The sequence below is a fragment of the Nannobrachium achirus genome, assembly GCF_963921795.1.
Source record: "Nannobrachium achirus genome assembly, chromosome: 11".
In the NCBI taxonomy this organism is placed as follows: domain Eukaryota; kingdom Metazoa; phylum Chordata; class Actinopteri; order Myctophiformes; family Myctophidae; genus Nannobrachium; species Nannobrachium achirus.
The window spans coordinates 46,933,728-46,950,426 of NC_137820.1; the positions used below are offsets into that span (position 1 = coordinate 46,933,728).

The following is a 16,699-nucleotide window of genomic DNA, read 5'->3' on the forward strand; positions in this document are numbered from 1 at the left end:
ATCCACACCAAACCTGGCACCAACACTGGTCAGGGGGTGGGCTATAATTGCTGAAGCCCTGACCCATCGGCTTTCCTATTGGCTGAGGTTTAAACAGCCATAACTCCAGTTCCCAGCATGCTACATGCTCCAAACTTGGTCCCACAGACCTCTCTGAGGGGTGTGGAGTTCAATGTTGCCTGATCCAAGCACCAGAAGATTGCAATCTCTCACAATAATAATAATTTCTTTGCCCCTACCTCCCGAACGCAAGGTCGCACAGCTATGACAGTGGACCTGGGTGCTGCAAGTGCGTCGCTGCTCGGCAGCAGTGTTCTAGCATGGCAGCAACGGTGTTACATCAGTGTTTAATGATTGAAATGGCCATACGTCGGTGACCATTGCTCTTATCAGTGCAACATAGAACTATGTTTGAAGGCGGCGTATATAGCGGCCTGAAATTCTAGTTTCAGAAAGGTTCAAAGCTAGACCCCCCACAGAGATGCGGTGTGTCTGTTTACGAACTGGAGAGGGGTGGTGGTGAGTGGTCACCTCAACCTGATTATTCTCGGAATTAAGTGTATGTACAGTGAGCGCTGCCAGTTTGCGCTGCTATATTTCATTTGGCTTGGTGTGCATGTGGTAACATGTTACTGTTAGTTAATAGGAAACTTTGCATAACTTGAGCGGTAATCAGAGAAGCTGTGAGCTCTGTGTTTAGCAACAGTCTCTCGTTACAGTGCCAAAACACAACTCTTGAGTCTGCTCTGCACCGCAGGACCCCCGGGGGATTCTAACAGGCATATGGTTGGCCACCTCGTCGGCTCTCTGCATGCGCTACGACGTACTGTACTGCATGCAGAAGGTTATTTAAATCAGGCAGATAATGGTGTGTGAGTGCGTGCTCGCGTGTGCGTGTGTATGTGAGAGAGATAGAGAGGGAGGGAGAGGGAGAGAGAGACACTGTGACCTCAGGGTTCAGGTGAACTTAGTGATACTGCCACCACTGCCAATTTAGTTAACATGAATAAGGGACAGTAGTACAGTATAGTAATACCTACGTGTGCACGCACCTGTGTTTGTGTGTGTAGGCTACATTAAACTGCATGCTGGGATTTGTACTTTAGATTCCCAGCTACGACAATCAATATGTTAAATAGATTGTAACCTGTGTTTGTGTGTGTAGGCTACATTATACTGCGTGCTGGGATTTGTACTTTAGATTCCCAGCTACGACAATCAATATGTTAAATAGATTGTAACCTTAAAACTACACCAGAGTGGCTCTGTCTTCATCATTGTTGCAAGCTTCTGCTGCTACACAGAGTATGGTGGGCAACCCCATCTAGTGTTGGCATGAATTACAATGCCTTGCTGCTTCACAGTTAGGTAATGGCATTGTTTGTTATCCGATGTAATGTTTTAATGAATGTTTTGTCTTTTCTTTCCTACAGTACCTGTACATATTCTCACCAGTTTAATTATTGTGCCAAGACCTCCATTCCGACATGCAGTCATTCCGACATCCCCCCATTCCGACACTAACCCTATACCCTAACCCTAAACTCTATGGAAGTGCTGCCACTCCGACAATAAGAAGTCAATGTTGGAATGGCAGAATGTCGGAATGGAGAGCAGTCACCAGACCTCTCGGCCCATGTTGCTGCTAACCCCAAATTGTTGGGGGAGGATGTAGAATAGCCCCATCTGTGACCCCTTCCCCTGTAACTCCACAGCTTTACCATCCGGATGGAGTCATTTATTTAACACGTTAAGTGCCAAACCAAAACTAATTTGGGATTTCGGAACCAGCCGGTGTGTGCTGATCCGAAGAAGTTCAGGATTTATATCATAATAACGTTTTATATTATATATAACATTACTGCGCCATCAAAGGGACCCGCTGGTGAAAGGAGACTCACCGGGCTGTTTACATTGGGCGATGACATCATCGCGGAGCATAAAATCCTCATAGACTCCCATTCATTGTGCTGCAAAAAACAGCGTTATCTCCAAAAAATGCCTTTTTTCACGCCAATATACTGTAGGGTCGTGATCGTCTGTGTCGGATAGCATTAGCCTCTCCATGTTAAAATTAGAGGATCTGAATTACATCCGGGTTATGAGTGAAGTGGGTACACACCTCCATTCCGAAACCCCACCATTCCGAAGATTGACTTCCATTATTCGGAATGGTGGGGTTTCCCATTGTTCTATAAGACCCCACCATTCCGAAAATCAGAAACACCACCATTCCGAATATGCAGTTTCATTTTCACCCACCTCCATCCACCCCCACCAACCTCCACCCACTTTCAAACACCTCCACCCACCCCCACCCACTCTCAACCTCCACCCAATTTCACCCAACTCCACCCATCTCCACCCACTTCCACCCACCTCTACCCACTTTCACCTACCCCACCCACCCACCTCCATCCACCCCACCAACCTCCACCCCCACCTGTACCCACATCCACCAAGTTTCACCCAGCCCCACCCACTTCCACTAACTTTCACCTACCTCCATCCAGATCCCTCCACCCACCCCACCCATCTTCACCCGCTTTCACCCACATCCACACACCTCCACCTACTTTCACTCACATCCACCCATTTTGGGTGTAGGTGGGGGGCCAAAGTGGGTGGATGTGGGAGAAAGTGGGTGGAGTTGGGTGAAAGTTGGTAGAGGTGGGTGGGTGGAGGTGAGTGAAAGTGGGTGGAGGTGGGAGGAAGTGAGTGGAGGAGCCTCTTCGGAGATGAGTAAGCCTGGCTACGCGAGGCTAGTGGAGGAGGGGGTAAGTGGTTGGAGGTGGGTGGGGGGGGTGAACGTGGGTGAGGTAAAGTGGGTGGAGGTGGGTGAAAGTTAAAATAATTTAAATTTCGGAATGGTGGGGTTTCGGAATGATGGTGTTTCGGAATGGTGGGGTTTCGGAATGGTGGTGTTTCGGAATGGTGGTGTTTCGGAATGGAGGCCCGTCCCCGAGTGGGGTTGTGACACAAAATGGACACGATGGTGGTTTCCTGCTCTTCAAAATAAAGCGCAGTGAATGGGGGAAAATCCTGGCACTCCACGTTTGGAAAATTAAAGAAATTAAAAGCATCTAATATGGCGGTCATATATTTCATTCAGATTCAGTTTGATAGCAAACAAATACAAGGAAATGAAGGAGACATGCAGCACAGCACAGGTCTCCTGCTGGGATTCAAACCATAATAACATAAACTAAATGGTAAATGCTACAGATGGAACTCAATATTTAATATTATCTATAACAGAGAAAGGGATCGTCTGATTTTTATGCAATGGTTTGTTTGACTCTCTCTCTCTCTCTCTCTCTCTCTCTCTCTCTCTCTCTCTCTCTCTCTCTCTCTCTCTCTCTCTCTCTCTCCCCCCCATGTGTCACTCTATCCCTCTCAACTCATGAAGAATATAGGGGACATCGAGAGCACCTTGAACATCCTCAATGTCCTGGACGAACTTTTGTCTGCTGGTGAGTTCTGTTTTGGATGATGTTGACTTGAATTTGAATGAAATTCCTGATGATGGGCTGGGGGCTGGATCTATTTTTATTTGACTTCACATGAAACAACTATAAAATCCGCACACCAGAATGCTCTTCCCCAGACCTTATACAGTAAGGTAATTAACCCATTTAGGCCTAGAATTATTTAACTATTGAAAAATAGCAGATACGAGTGCCGTGCTGCAAGCTTGTAGATCTGCTATTTTTTTCCAAGTCTTGGAATATACCTTTTTAAAAGAGAACATTTGTAACTCAAAATATTTGCTTCAGGATGGTCTCTGGAACAACATGTTTTGAGATGGGGGGTCCGCGGCTAAATACATGTAATTTTGGGGGTCCTTGAGTTAATTCAATCAATAACAAATCCCTGTCCTCCTCCCTCTCCCCTGGTGCAGGTACAGACCGGCGGATCCACTACATGATCAGTAAAGGAGGGAGTGAGGCTCTCCTCACTGCCATGGTGAACAGCGCCAGGAGTTTCAACCCCAACTACACCCTCCTGCTGCCATTGCTGCACCTCCTGGCCAAGGTTGGACACAGAGGTTAGCGTCTACAACTGTTCCCTACTGGTTCATCACTGGTTCATTACTGGTTCATCACTGGTTCATCACTGGTTCATTACTGGTTCATCACTGGTTCATTACTGGTTCATTACTGGTTCATTACTGGTTCATTACTGCAGTGCTTCTCAACCTTTTCAGGCCGCGATCCCCGAAATAATCATATTTTAACTGGGGACCTCCCCTCCACCCTGACGAGCACTGAGAGTTGAGGCATTACATTTTGTATAAGACGGTTCTATTGTGAAAATAGCAGATCTACATGCATGTAGATCATGTAGATCGGCTATTTTCACAATTTCTGCCTCTAATATTTGTCATTTTAGAGGTAGGCCTATTAAAAAGTCCTTAAATTGTCACTATAGATTGCAGCAGATATAGAATAACAGTGTCTTGTGCATGTTAGAGTCATGATAGAGCAGCAGATCAAACATGTAAAGCCAGTGGTCCTCAAAGTGGATTTCAGGGACTCTGTGGGTTCCTTTAGGGGGGTCTAAATTTGCCCATACAAGTCTGTAACTCTGACAGTGTACAAATGAAATCACATTTCAAAGTCGACCTTGAAATGTGAAAGTTTGAGAGACATTGATGTAAGCGTATACACCTACGTGATTAGTGCAAACTGGAAAGAGAATCACACTGTGTGTGTGTGTGTGTGTGTGTGTGTGTGTGTGTGCGTGTGCGTGTGCGTGGGTGTACATGTGCGTGTCCAGACCGTCGTATAGGTGTGAAGGCCCAGAATGCTGATGCGGTGCGTCTGACGCTGAGCCTCCTCAGACAGAACACCAAGCACCCCAGACGGGCTGCAGCCTGCCTCTTTGTGCTGCAGGTCTACTGCTCCTCAGGTGAGCATGCACGCACACACACACACATACGGTACCTAGGCCTGTCACAATTATTACATAATCGTCTAATCGCGATTATTTGACATAATCACAATTATTTTGTCATAATCGTTTCATGTTGATTTTTTTATATATATATTTTAAAACTTTTTCAAAAATAGTGGAAATAGCAGATCTACAAGCTCAGTTGCGACACATTGTGAGCATGTAGATCGGCTATTTCCACTATCAGTGTTCTTTTTTAATTATTACGTTGTCAAATATGTCAGACATTTCTTTATATATTTAAGATATGTGTCATATCTGCCATGTGGAACTTCAAAGCCCACAAGCCGGGTCGCCCGCTGGCCTACTGGTCCAGGTACCACATAGGCATTGCCACATAGGCATTGATGCCTGACGGCGTCGCCGGTTCGATTCCCGATCCAGATGACCTTTGCCGCATGTCATTCCCCGTCTCTCCCCCCATTTCCTGTCAGTCTATCCAATAAAGGCATAAAAGCCCCAAAACATATCTTAAAAAAAAAAAAAAAGCCTACAAGCCAAACAGGGCAGAAACCTATTGTCTCCATATTTTAACTTTTTTTTTTTTTTGTAAATTACGCCCCACTGGATCATACCACAGCGTCACAAGAAAGCATCAAAAGTAGCAGATATACACACTTTTATTTTAGATCTGCTACTTTTTATAACTTTTGAATTAAAATCCTGAAAAGTAACAGTTTTCCACCCGACAGAGACAGTTTATTTATTTATTATTTTACACATTTTTGTAGATGTAATTATCCACCATTGTGGTATTATTATTTTTATGATTATTTTTCAGTGGGAACATGCAGGCCTCAGCTCTTGTATTGCTCTGACCCAGTTCAGCTCCTGTCCTGATATGGGGCTTAACCTCAATAAAACACTCATACTGTACATACCACTAAGATGAAGACCTCCTCCCATAAACAGTGGCTTTTCTCTGTCCGCATTTAGTTTGACTGTTTATTATTCATAATAAAGAAGAAATGCAGAGCGAGAGTAAGGGAATGACATTCAGCAAGCTCAGTAGCTCACAAAGCATGCCATTGCAACGCGTTGTGTGAGCTTGTATCTCTGCTATTTTCACAGAATGTTGACCTATTCTGACCGAATGTTTACATTATGACATATGGCATGCTAGGGTCCATGTGGTATAATGCAGTGGTTCTCAACCTGTTCAAATATGATTCTTTTGGGGGAGTCGCGGCATGAAAAGGTTGAGAACCACTGGTATAATACAACATCTGAAAGTGTGTCTGTCTTGTCATATTGGCCACTGGAACAGCTGCAGGCAGCATGCTCTTCTCAAGGAGTTCCAATTATCTGCCGCTGCCCAAGGATTCTGGCTCACAAAGTTTTGTAAGCTTATTTTCTTTTCAAGAGAAAGTATTTAAGGCTGCTCTGTGGGTTTTATATTGAACCAAGAAAAAGTATTAACAAGATCTTGTGATTAAATAACTACAGGGAATTAATTGAAACCCAGGTTCGTTTTTGAAATACAAGGTTCTTTAAATACAAGGTTTTTGAAATACAAGGTTTTTGAAATACAAGGTTTACTCCCGACAGTGGCCATAAAGATCCACATTACCATGGAAACAGAGCTCATGGAGACTGCAGTGGAGAGAGAAACAACATCATTTTTCCACACTATACCGTCTAATATAAAAATGCCAGGCATAGATACCTCAGGGGTCAGTAGAGAATATCCAAAGTAGCCACATTCATACATAGACATGCATGCTCTATTGTTGTTGACAGTACTGCTGTAGTACTCCAGACGAGTCTCATGTTTCTCCCAGGGGTTTGTTCTTGGCTTGCATCGTGAGCTTGTAGATTCTCTAGTTTCGCCGATTTCCACTTGATGTTCGCCTATCACGACATGCCAAGAATCCTAGGATTCATTTAGTAGTTTAGTCTTCATACAGTATGGTCAAAGAAACAACAGCTAATCAACTAACAAAACCTTGGGCGAAAAATACCAAAACAACCCATTAATCGACCATGAGGCGACAGCCGTAATTGACAGATGCATAGCATATCTGAGTTTTCCTCAAGAAACAAACAAAACACAGAATATACAGTATGCCCAAGAATAATAAGGCATACAGAATACAAACAGACATTTCAATTGTTTCACAGTGGCTGAACTAATAACGGAGAAACAAAGAGCCCTATTTGCCACCAACTTAATCTTATTTAATCTGTGTATTATCAGTATCTCAATCAGAATCAACATCAGTGTCAATGCCATTGAGTACAGCTGTAAGAAAATGAAAACATTTGACACCAATTGACCCTTTATTAAATCCTGTCTTTTGGTTGCAGTTGCAGTTGCAAAAATACTCTCTCTATTCTCTTTGGGGGGAAACTACATGTTTTTCATTTGCCTCAAATTGATATTTAATATATTCAATTCTTATTTTAAACTTGGCCACGGAACAAGAAGGAACGCAAATAATTACTGAGCATAACTCAACAACCAGAGATAAATGTGAAAGCATAGGCAAGTATTCATAGAGCATGTACTGTACCTGTGTGTGCACGGGAAGCACACACCAACCTATAATCAGACTCAAATACATTACAAACATAGATGATGATGATGATGATGAGAGATGATATCAAATTGAGGTTAAACTCAACTTTTTGGGGGCTTTTATGCCTTTATTAGATAGGAAAGTAGGCTGACAGGAAATGGGGGTCAGAGATGGGGAGTGACACGCAGCAAAGGTCGTCCGGATCGGGAATCGAACCGGCGACGCCGTCAGGCATATGCCTATGTGGCACTGTCTATGTGGTATGCGCCTGGACCAGTAGGCCAGCGGGCGCCCCGAAAAGGTGGGATCTTAATGGTGGATGGGGCAGATCGAATGGGGAGGGGGAGGCTATTTCAAAGCTTAAGGGCAGGGCCACCGCAAAAGCACGGTCGCCCCCCTTGTATTTAGTCATACATGGACATGTGTACTAAGTGGACTGTCTACTAACTAAGTGACAGGGCTCAGGGCTTGTCCAGCAGTCTGATGGTTGCCAGCTGGGTGCCATGTATGAGTACTACTACACCAGATTGCTCAGCCAAGGGTAGCTGTAGATGTAAATATAAAAAAGTATAACATTTTACTGCTTGGAACGTATTTGCTGGGTAAACAGTACGGTCAACAGAAGCCTCTATATAAAACCAGACACTGTAACCATAGTCCTCTCCGAATGAGCCAATGACGATTTAAAAATGTAATGGATATGGAAGTCGGAAAAGCCAAGTCTTTCAAGACGTGTGAACTACTGCAACCTGTTCATGACCATTAAACTGCTTCTTTCCACTAACAATCTGTCGAGGTTACATATTTAGCAGTGAAAGAGGGGACAAACTAGCCTTGAGTGGGTAGCGGCAATGTGAGATGGTAAGCACTTAAATGGTTGAGGTCTTTTACAAGGTAATAAAAGCCTGTGTACTATACGTGCACATGTATAAATAGAGAGGTGTTCTCCATAAGCATGCCCACTTTATGGGCCTGTGAAGTTTGAATTTCTGCAAAAATATCCACTCAGGCAAGAAGAGATGCATGTTCTTCCCCCAACATCTGTATCCTTGTAATGACCTCTGCAAGTGGCCCCATTCATTCACACATGTGATTCTGTAACAGTGATATAGACTTGCATTTACCATTATGTAATCACCTGTGTTTGAACATCTGCGAACAGAAATATCTACCACACTCATCCAAAGGGGAATACCCTCCTGGGCCAAGGGCCAAATCAAATGTCAAGTTCCTGGTCTTCAGGAGATACTGTACTTCGGGGGGCGCTCTCCATTCTGACATGTCGCCACTCCAACAGTGACTTCTTATTGTCGGAGTGGCAACACTTCCATAGAGGTTAAGGTTAGGGTGGTTACATCCCGCCACTCCGACATCTCTCCTTTCCGACACTAACCCTATCTCTAACCCTAACCCTAAACTTAACCCCTATGGGAGTGTCGCCACTCCGACAATAAGAAGTCAATTTCGGAGTGGCGACATGTCGGAATGGAGAGAGACTCCCGGTTAGGGTAAGAGATAGTGTTAGTGTCGGAAAGGAGACATGTCGTAATGGAGAGATGCACTCCTGTACTTCAACCCCCCCTTTGACCGCCCAACTGGGAAACCCTTGGGTTCAAAACCGGGTCTCCTGTGTTGGGAAACCAAACATGTATACCTGTCAGCAGTGTGGAGCAGCGGTCAAGCACACAGGTCTGGTTAGCTGCCACTTGTGCTACAGTGTTATCCACCGACCTTTGTGACTGCAACAGCTGCAGGTTGTGAGCTTTCTCATGGCGGCAGTGGCTCAGGAGGTAGAGTGGCCGACATGGGAGCCGGAGGGTTCCTGGATCGATCCATGGCTGTGTGTAGAAGAGTCCATGAGCAAGATGCCAAACCCCTTACTGCTCCTGATGAGCAGGCTGGCGCCTTGCATGGTTTCCGCTGCTGTCGGCGTGTGAATGTGTGTGCGGCATTGTAACACATCATGTGTAACGTGTTCTGGCGGGGCATTGAGTGTGAATCAGGGAGTGTGAAGTACATTGTAAAGTGAATTTGAGTGGTCAAAAGACTAAAGAAAAAGTGTTAAATCCAGTCCATTTACCATTTCCTCAAGAGGTTCCTTACCACTCGTAGTCAAAGGATGGCTCTTCATTTACGAGTACGAGAGCACAAGTCTAAAGCCTAATTCATGTTCCATCGTACAATTGTGCCATACTTTGAAAATAGCTGACCTAAAAGCTCACAACGCGTCGCAAGCTTGTACAGTAGGTTGGCGTTTAGGTCAGCTATTATACAGAGTATACATCAGGCTTAATCCTTAAAATCTCTCTTTAATTTAACCATTATGTCCTTAATATTACCATGGAAACTGAACAGGAACATATGCAGACTGTACAAAGCAACAGAAGATGTTCTCTCGTCATCGTCTTCTCGCTAACATTAGTCACTCATGTGATATGATGTTGGGGTCAGGGCTAGGGTTTATTGCTTAATCTGCTTACTCTGATCTCTCACACGATTAGGATAAGAGCGTCTTCTAAATGCCTAAATTGTAATTGTATGTCAACATGTGCCATTTTAATATAAACAGTCATATAGCAATTAAAACAAAATATATATATAGGCTATAACAGACTCATTCAGATTGCCGTGGTATGGTGTAGAGTTAAACGACAAGCTAACCTCAACACAGTTTGGCTGGCATGTTCAAGTGCTCTGTTTTTAATCTAATTTCGCTTTTTCCTCTTGTCAGTTTCCACAGCAAACCTGCTAGGGGAGTGCCGAGCCATTGATGTCGTCTATCGCTTTATCTGTCCTTACACCACCAAAAACCTTCAGTGCATCAAGTAAGTGTCCTCATCCCCACTGAGATCCAAACCAATTAGTAATGACGATTTCACCTATTACCACATAGCACACTCTCACCCATAAATAAGACAACTAATGAGGTGTAATGTTTGAATGAATACCCAGATTCCACAGCATTACCGCTTGATAACCTTGGTGTAACTGTATCTAGCTGATGCCAAATGTTTTTGCATTGTACTCGGAAGCCTAAGTGTGTGTGTGTGTGTGTGTGTGTGTGTGTGTGTGTGTGTGTGTGTGTGTGTGTGTGTGTGCGTGTGCGTGCTGCATGTGTACGTGCTGCATGTGTACGTGCATGCGTGCTTGTGGCTGGCTGCATCTGTGTCTCAGTAAAATTAAACTACATTTAAGAGTGCACTCACACAGGCATGTTTTATTGCGTTTAAAATGAATCCTGAAGCACATTGTTGGAAAATGTGCATTGTTTGGGCTGGTGTGAAGACTCATGCGTATTCTGTTGTGGATCAAACAAACAAATGCAAATCCCCCCAAAACATGGTGGTTTCGATGCGCAACAGCATACGGTTCAGTGTTGGTGTGAATGCTGGAAATAAAGCAAAACATGTGGCCGCAAACGCATTAATTAAATATGCAAGAATGTTGCAATTTCACCCCTCCCAATCGCACCGAGTATACCGAATTATATGTGAGAATGCGCCCTAAGAGAGCATGCATTTCTATTGGTAAAGCGGATTTGGGAAGAGCCCATTCACTTCTCCTATTTTCAGGGGTCCAGTATATTCTACAACCCTGGCCCCTGACTATACTTATTTTGATAGGCTATTAAATGCCAGCGCCAAATGTTTTGTCCCAGTCCAGCCGTGCTGAAAGACACTCAGCCCCTGACAACGCTGGCTACCTTTTTTATTTTACAATTTATGTTTTATTTTATTTGTATTACAAATGAGGGGCCAAATACATGCAATACTTTGTATTTCTTAATTACAGTAGTCTATTTAAGGACCAATATTTCGATCCACTCATTTTGTTACTAAACAATAACTTAAAGGATACATGTAGGTCTGATAATGATGTACGTTGTATGCATGTTAAAATCATGGATACCGTATATCCCCACCATTTTCCTTATTATACTTCATTGTTTTTACATTTTGGGGGGGGAAAAAATTGCCCATTTAACATGGAGCTGGCCACAATGTTTATCTGCCCACTGGACCTGTATCCGTCTGAGGGTACTACAGGGGGTTTTCACAGGAAGTGGCCAAACCCCCAAAGGTGCCTTCTTCAAGTACTATTGAACATTCTGCGAAAATGTGCAAATCTACATGCTCAGAAAGTTAAAACGTATTGTGACCTAGTTTACCCGAAGACAATTGGTGTCCCAGGAAAAAGAAAGGAGAGCAAGTATAGACCCCTGGAGGACTCCGAACAGCAAAGTATATAGAGTTTAAGTGAATAAGATGCATCACTACATGTACAGTATTATACTACAATACTGTACTTAACTATTCAGGGTGCAACGGTTTACAAAATCCACGGTTCGGTTCGATATTTTGGTGTCACGGTTCGATACTTTTTCAAAATAAACAGAAATGTCCTTGATTTATAAATGTATTTTTATAACTACATATTTTTTTGTTTTAACTTTGAACAATACGGTACCCAACCTCTAGGGCAGGGGTCTTCAACCTTTTCAGGCCAAGGACCCCTACATTAAGAGAGAGATGAAGCAGGGACCCCCACTACATATTGTATAAAATTGTGTCGCAGATTTAAAATGTTCATAGATTTCTTAGACAGCTTAGACTTGTTTGGCAACACTTTCATCAGTGTCGGTTGTTGGATTAATGTGTATTTTCAGACATTGAACCACTTGAACCATCAATACTTAGTCTGCTCTTCTTTTACCTCTATACCAAACCTCTTTGCCAAGAATAGCCGATCTACAAGCTCTCACGCTGCGAGGCGTTGTGAGCTTGTAGATTCTTGGCTTATGTCCCCACAGAATAGGGATACTAGGGTTCAAGTGGTTATTGTAGAAAAAATAAAGTTCCTATCACACAAAGATTTGGAGGACCCCCTGCAGTAACTCTGAGGACCCCCTAGGGGTCCCGGACCCCCTGTTGAAGACCCCTGCTCTAGGGTAGTGGTTCTCTAAGTGGGCTCTGCGGTCCTTTGTATTGTATTGTTCGGTACAGGGTCATTCGGTTCGGTACACCTTCGCATTCTACGGTTCGATATCGATACATGTATTGTTGCATCCCTATTAACTATACTACGGCTACGCTATACTATACTGTTCCTCAACTTATCCAACTTAAGTGGACCAATCAACACGATGCTAATTCCGATTCTCCCAACGTATCCCTCGGTTGACACCGTTGCAACATATTGATATTGCACTCTTATCTCTCCCCTGCTCACCTCTCTTTCTCTCTCTCTGGCGTTGGCTGCGTTCCCCTCTTGGTTTTTGTATCGTATATCATCCCACCCATCTATCACTGTCAGACCCTGTGGCATTCGGCTGGCACGGCCCGGGCCAGCATCCTGCAGTATACCCAGCAGGACATTCCACGAGGGCCAGTCATGCCAGCCCCTCGGCTCGGCCCGCTGCCACGGCATACCGTCCCCTGATCGGCTTCTACTGAACACGAAACCCCTCGCTGGTGTGAGGATATCGGATACCCGCCCCTTGAGATGTGCAAATTTATGGCCCCCAGCGAGGGTTTTCAGAGTAATTCCTCTACAGGGGCCGCCCGCTAATTGTCCTAGCGATGTTTAGAACGGCGCTCGGATGCCGAAGTTCACATGCCGAACGTCGATACGTCGATAACGGGTGGGAATTGGCGGGTTGTAAAAAGCAGGTAGGTGGCGGATACGGTATATGATTTCCCCCCAAAGTCTTGAGTGGCAGTTTTGACATGTCAGTCAACACCGATGGCGTCTAATTATACCTTTTAATATCACGGCTGACGATGGCTATAAATTTGAAGTAGTAAAGTCAGACAGATGACTGAATCTGTCAATTATTTCAACTGTCAGCACTGATGGACTTCTAATGCAGTGTTTAGAGGAGGCCTTTACCAATGGTGATTTTTTTTGGCTGCTTTTTTAGAAATGTCCACCTGTTATTATAGGAGTAGGGATGCTAGGGTTCATACTGTATGGTTAATGTGGATTGGATACGTGTTCTGTAGGCTAGACCTGTGGTTCTTAGGACACCCCTATAAAGAACGTTTTCATCCACGGCACCCCTAAATTACACTGTTATTTTCATGGCATATTGGCTACTTTAAAATTACCGTATGCCCTTCAAAACTATTCGTATTGTTATAATGATTATTACTATTAATGTTATTTTAAGATGATGATGGTGACCACAACATAAAAATGAACGCACACTCGAGCATATATTATATTCACTCTTTCTTTGATTTTGTGATGTCTTTATATTCAATGTCAATGACTTTTATCCTGGATGCCTCTAAAAGAGAGAATATATTTTAGAACTGATTGATGACTGATTGATACAAATGACTTTGTACCTGGCGTTCAAACTAAAAATAATTTATATTAATGGTCAATTCCAAGTACCCCGTTACACCACTGGACTGACGTACGGTACACACGGCCTGAAAAGGTTGAGAACCACTGCTATAAATAAAAGTTTGATTAATTAAGGAGTGTATTTGGTCTGGAGAGGACACAAATGACACGACAGAAATTGTAGCCGTATGACTAATATCAGTTTGATGGCGTTTGTTAATATGCCTTGTTTATACCTATTAAACTCAATTATGTTGTGTAATATGCTAAGTGCAGCTAAAAGGACTTTATCATAATTCATACTAGAAAAGATAATTATAGTCAACTATCTGATGAACACGCATAATAATAGAAATCTCTCTGGGACAGTAAATTACACTTTTGGGTTCAAATTCATCTCCGATACGTCATGGGTGTAATCCCCCTTTATGTAAAGACATCAAGGGCATATTAAATTAGAGGAATAGGTGATTCAGGATTGAGGTGGAAGCAGGTGTGAGTGCATATCGAAAGAGAGTCATTTTCGGTTTGCTATTGAAGACAGATAATTGATGGAAGGTCATAACACCATAGGGAGGACATTATGCTATACAGCTAGTGGTTTTCAAACTTTTTTGTATCAAGGACCCCCAAATTGATATGTATTTCGCCGCAGACCCCAAACTGAAAATGTTTTGTGCCACGGACCCCCCAGAAGCAAAGATTTTAAAATGTTTAAACTTTAAAGTAAACGTTAAAAAAGAAGAAGAAAAAAAAAAAAAAAAAAAAAATATATATATATATATATTATTGCGGCCGTTAGGTCGCAGTTTAGTATCAAAACCTCCACCGGCCGTCCGTCCGTCGGTCACACGTCACACCTTTGCCCTGCTCATATCTCCGCATCAGTATGACATCACACTGCTGACATCAGTATGACATCACACCGTACACAAATGACCCTTATATAAGACCGGCAAGAAACAGTGGTCTAAAACAGTGGTTGCTATGGTAACCAGTTGGTTGCTAAGGTAAAAAAACATGGTTGCTATGGTAAACAGTTGGTTGCAGTGCGCCTTGACATCGGAACCTCTGAGCACTCCTTGGGTATCACTTACGTTGGCTGTTCCAGAGTTACCTCCCTGCAAGGCTTGTGCCTCTATCCAGCTGATTTGCACGCAAACGAGTGGGCGCGCTTCCAGAGGATCAACAACAACAAAAAGCAACAAGAACGCAAAGCCATTGACAAGGCCCTGCAGAAAATGCATGACACGCTGCTGCGCCACACTCAGCACCCCTAAAAACCAGTACTTGGGATTTGTTGATGTAAATGTTCACATAGAGTGTAATAATTGGTAAAACAAACTTTTGGCCTATTTGTGGAGATAAGCGACCAACGGTCGCTTATCTCCCGATTAGGGAGTCTTACTGGTATATATATATATATAGCCTATACAGTATATATTGCACACATTTGCACAAATTTAAAAAATAGCAGATTGTGCCGCACTATGAGCTTGTATATCTGCTATTTTTGAATAGCCAAAGCATAAAACATGGTTAAAGTGGTTAAAATCATTGTGATATTGTGTCTTTGAGAACCGCTGCTACTGTATAGGGTATGCTTATCCACTATGCAGGGGTTGACACTAAGGTCTCAGAGGCACTTGCTCGTCGGGCAATGTTCTACTTGCCCAAAGGTCATGCCCACTATTTAACACTTATTTATTTATTTTTGTGCGATACAAAATGTCATACCTAAATACCTCCAAATACCAAATACCTACATAGCTATGATGGTTTCACACTTGTTATTTTATAAGTTTAAGTGTAGCAACAGTAAAAACGTATAGGTTCCGGACGGAACCATGTTTATTTAATACCGGAGGACAAGGTCCCCCTATGGGATAACAGCGCCATCTGGCGGTGCAACAGAGTAAAACTCATCTACTCCCGTACGAAAAATGTCATTTGTCGGAAGGGCTGTCAATCACAAACGAGGGCACCGCCTCCGAGTGTATATAAACCCCCTGGGCTATCATGACTTCCTCTAAAGCCGCACCTCTGCGCCCGCAACTAGCGAACCGAGGGGCTTTATTCAGGGGACCTTGTCCTCCGGTATTAAATAAACATGGTTCCGTCCGGAACCTATACGTTTATTGTCATACCTCCAGACAAGGTCCCCCTATGGGACTCATACACTCCCCGAGAAGCCATGAACCGACAAGACTGTCGTGCACACCGACCACCCCCGGAAGGAGGTCTCGTCAACTGATGTGACCCCTTCCAGGACTGATCCGACCCAGGCCCACAGGGCCTGGGCGTGTTCAGACAGAAAAGAGACCCTGACAGACCGAGGCCTGCCTTATGCACTAAGGGCAGACACAGGTCCGCCTTATAAAAACTGCAGTAATATAAGGGAAAACTCAGGGTCCCCCCCCATGTATCCTAGAAACAGTAGCATGCTGTCTCAGGAAGGGGAGAGAGCCGCCCCACTACATAGTAGGAGGGACAGCAGCACCCAGAACCGTATGCGCCATAGCAGAAGGCGCAACGTCCAGGTGATAGTAGGTCGCAAAGGTGGACGGCGAAGACCAATTCGCCGCTGCACAAATCTTCTCAATGGAGACACCTTTGGACAAAGCCCAAGAGGTAGACACACCCCTAGTACTGTGGGCCTTAAGTGCTTCCGGCACTTCAGACCCAGACCGGGTGTAAGCCAACCTAATCGCATCCACAAGCCATCTCGACAGAGTGGGTTTGGACACCGCTTTTCGCTGACGGGCATTCATGACCACGAAAAGCTGAGAAGTAGACCTGCTGTCCACCGTCTTGTCACAGTAGGCCTTCAGGGCCCTAACTGGACAAAGACAATGAAGACGCCTATCCTCCTC

The 16,699-nt window shown here is 43.9% G+C and overlaps 1 protein-coding gene across 1 annotated transcript in view; it reads left to right on the forward strand.

The window, feature by feature from the left end:
- agbl1 (AGBL carboxypeptidase 1) overlaps positions 1-16,699 on the forward strand; it is a gene marked incomplete at both ends in the record, with an annotated part of 227,131 nt that overhangs the window by 48,492 nt on the left and 161,940 nt on the right. Inside the window, 4 exons of the mRNA XM_080737125.1 lie at positions 3,410-3,473; positions 3,902-4,048; positions 4,780-4,911; positions 10,207-10,300. Coding sequence (XP_080593251.1) covers positions 3,410-3,473; positions 3,902-4,048; positions 4,780-4,911; positions 10,207-10,300 — 437 coding nt within the window. The remainder of the gene's footprint in view (positions 1-3,409; positions 3,474-3,901; positions 4,049-4,779; positions 4,912-10,206; positions 10,301-16,699) is intronic.